The sequence below is a fragment of the Suncus etruscus genome, chromosome 9 (genome assembly GCF_024139225.1).
Source record: "Suncus etruscus isolate mSunEtr1 chromosome 9, mSunEtr1.pri.cur, whole genome shotgun sequence".
In the NCBI taxonomy this organism is placed as follows: Eukaryota; Metazoa; Chordata; class Mammalia; order Eulipotyphla; family Soricidae; genus Suncus; species Suncus etruscus.
In genome coordinates this window covers 102,418,211-102,421,625 of record NC_064856.1, presented here as the reverse complement: position 1 = coordinate 102,421,625, position 3,415 = coordinate 102,418,211, and the positions used below count along the sequence as shown (strand labels likewise).

Below are 3,415 nucleotides of genomic sequence, written 5' to 3'. Positions count from 1 at the left end.
ATGATCATTTTTTTCATGTGTTTCTGGCCATTTTATTTCTTCTTTGAAAAAAAAATGTGCATTCCTTCTCTCCATTTTTGGATGTTGGAAGTTTGTTTCTTCTTGCTACGGTGCCTTGTATATCTTAGATTAACCTCTTATCTGATGGATGTTGGATGAGTGAACAGATTCTGCTGTTCTGTGCGTAGGTAAAACTTCTTCAACTTTCTTGTAGGAAATCATCTCTCCTTACCCCTCAAGCAAAAACTCCAAAGTCCATAGAGCCCCTTGGGTAAAAACAAGTTTGGTCTAATTTCATCACCTTAGCAAACTGCACGCAGGCAAGAAAAGAATAGGAAAGCATTAACTTCAACAAAACTTCAACAAAACTTAACTTCAACAAAAGCTCCTGTGGAGGAGGAGCCAAGATAAGGGAGAAGCAATTTTTTTGGGAAAATACACCATCTGCGCATGAGCTCATCCTAGACTGCTCAGGTGATCCTCGAACTTGGACCCTAAATTCCAGCATGTTTTTTTTCTATTTTTGGTTTGAATCTCCTCAAGCAGGGCTACTTTGGCAATATTTTCTGACTAGTAAGTAACCTAGGGGAGGAGTTTTTGCCGCACCTCCCCTTGCAAAAACAAAAAAAAGCCAACTCTGGGGGGGTTTAAATTTCATCTCCCAGCACCTGAGTCCTGCAAGGGACACTGGAGATCTGCAAGAGGAGAGTGCGGGTCTGCAAGAGAGTGCAAGGTCTCCAGAATCATGTCCCTGGGCCTGGCCCTGCTGCTGGTCGGGCTGTTCCCTGAGGTACTGGGAGCAAACTATCTCTCCCCTTATTCATCCTCCGTCCTAGGAAGTTTCCAACATTGCAAAGAGGCGCTCAATACGTCGGTGCTGGGCGCGCTGCCAGGAGGCGGCTGGGACAACCTGCGCAACGTGGAGCTGGGGCAGGTGCTGCTAAGGGACTACTCGAATTGCCTCACCACGGAAGATGGGGAGTACCTGATCCCCGATAACGTGCATGTGGTGGCCCTGCGGGAGACGGCGATGGAGACGCGCGCCGAGCTCATCGACGAGTGGCTGCAGTACACCGACTCCTGGGCTCTGTCCATCAACGCAGACTTCTCCTTCCTCGCGGCGCTCAACGGCAAGTTCTCCGCGGCCTGCCAGAAAGCCAAGAAATACGAGATGAAATACGAGACGGTCACCACGCGGGTGCAGGTCCGACATAGCGTCTATTCGGTCAAAGTCCCCGAGTCCCCCACTTTCCATCCTGTCTTCCTCGAGCAGCTACTCCAGCTCAACGACTATCTGGAAAACAATCAGACCCAAGAGGCTCAATACTTGGCCGAGCTGCTGGTGCGCAAATTCGGGACGCACGTCCTCACCGATGTGGAAGCCGGGGCCGCCTTGGTGCAAGAGGACCAGGTGAGACGCAAGCTGGTGGACAGTCAGACCCAGGAGAAGACCAACATCACCTTAACGGCCGCCCTGGCGTTTAAGTTCTCGCTCAAGACCGACGGGTCCTGGCTGAGCGAGGACCAGCGCATCCAGAATTATATGCAGAACACAGTAGCCTCCAAATTGCGCAGCCAAGGCGGCTTGCCCTACGCTCCGGGCATGAGTTTGCAAACCTGGCAAGAGAGCATCGACAACCGCTTAGTAGCCATCGGCCGGGCTGGTTTGCCCCTGCCCGATTTGATCGAGCCCACTACCGTCCCCCAGCTGCCACCCGCCTCGGTGCAACGCCTGGCCACCGCGGTGCGCAACGCCATCAACCGTTATTACGCGCTCAACGCGCACCCGGGGTGCGTAAAACGCGGGGATCCCGCCTTCAACCCTCAGGCCAACGTGGACGACGGCTCCTGTTCCGGCAGCAACCGAGCCAACTTCAGCTTCGGAGGGGTCTTCCAGGAATGCAAAGCTGTGAGCGGGGTGGACGCCGAGCCCTTCTGCAAGGTCTATCGCACCATGAATCCCCTCACGGGGAATGCCTCTTGCACGCCCGAGTACGAGGTTGCCAGCCTGCACCGCGAGTACAAGACCTGGAGCAAACCCCACAACGTGTGCAAGAAGGTGTGTAAAAAGTGCTGGCTCCTCTTCACGTGCTGCGATGACGTGTGTGGACCCCAGGAGTTGAACAGCACGGCATGGCTCTCCACGTCTTGGTGTGTGCCCAAAACGGGGGCTAAGTTGCCAGCCCTCTCTGGTTTTCTTTTTGGAGGTCTGTATAGCCCCAGGAGTGCCAACCCAATCACCAGGGCTCAAGCCTGCCCAAGCCACTTCTATCCCTTAACCCTCTTCGATGACCTTAAGGTCTGTGTCAGTAGTGACCCAGAGTTGGGTGGGGCCCAGGCAGTTCCCTTTGGAGGATTCTTTAGCTGTCAAGAGGGTAACCCCTTGGCTGGCATCATGAAAGGCCAGAGCCCCGGTTTCTTGCAAGAGATGTTCTACCAGGACAGTCTCACTGACCACCCCATGAAGTGCCCAGGAGGGTACAGCCAACACCAGGCCTTTGTCAAAGACGGTTGCCAAATCCTCTACTGCCTCAGATTTGGGGCTTTTCAGGACGAGGAGCAGATAAAGCTCAGACTGCCTCCTTTCCTTCCCTGTCCCGCCTCGCTCAAAAGCAACAGAACAATGGCCTTCTCGAATCGCCTCTCTCTGCCAGCCAAGCTCGTGGCCCAGGAGAAATCAGGGGCCAGTTCGGGATCCATTGCGGGAGCCTTAGTGGCAACGGTGGCGGTGCTGGTGGCGGCAGCTGTGGGAGCCTTTGTCCTTTTTAAGCGCCGCCAGAATAGCAGATGGAGGGGAAACCAGGAGACTGTCCTGATAAATAATCAGTCCGGTGAAGTTACTGAAACTGCTGCGGATCCTGGTGTCTGAATGCAAAAGGGCAAGACTTTTGTGCAGATCTGATAAGTAGCCAAACAGAACTGCAAAGTCCATTTTGTTTGTCACATTCCATCTTTGTTTTCTGCAGTTACATAAATTACATAAATCCTTGACCATTTGTTCTGTTTATTGACTGTCTAGATGAAAAATGTAGAATTCCAGACAATACTCACTTTCTTAAAAGATACGGTGTTATTCCTCTTTGAAATCTGAACACAAATGCTGTTCCTGTCCTGTGGCTTTTTTCAGGGCAAGTCCAGCCTTTCATTTACCATGTTTTCCTAGTGCTGCCTTTCCCCCTGACTGCACCCAGCCAATAAATCTCCTTGGTCTCCTCAAAAAAATGTGTGATGCTGGCTTTTCTTCTTCTTCTTTTTTTTTTTTTTTTTTTTGGCAATGGGTTGGGAGATGTGAAAAAATGAGGGGGAATGAAGGGGAGGTGAGGATGATGGGGTGTGGTGATGAATTGGGAAGTTGAAATCATCACTGACTGCAGAATATAGAATAGCCTTGAAGTTGAACTTTTATTTTGGTAAT

General features: G+C 51.6%; 1 protein-coding gene across 1 annotated transcript; it reads left to right on the top strand.

Moving 5' to 3' along the window:
* The first annotated feature begins 745 nt into the window (after positions 1-745).
* On the top strand, positions 746-2,869 carry LOC126018724 (macrophage-expressed gene 1 protein-like). Its single transcript, XM_049780819.1, has one exon. The coding sequence runs from the start codon at positions 746-748 to the stop codon at positions 2,867-2,869; it is 2,124 nt and encodes a 707-aa protein (XP_049636776.1).
* The last annotated feature ends 546 nt before the right edge of the window (positions 2,870-3,415 follow it).

Excerpts from the sequence above, each read along its gene's own strand:
- LOC126018724 (XM_049780819.1), top strand. The coding sequence starts at position 746 with ATGTCCCTGGGCCTGGCCCTGCTGCTGGTCGGGCTGTTCCCTGAGGTA.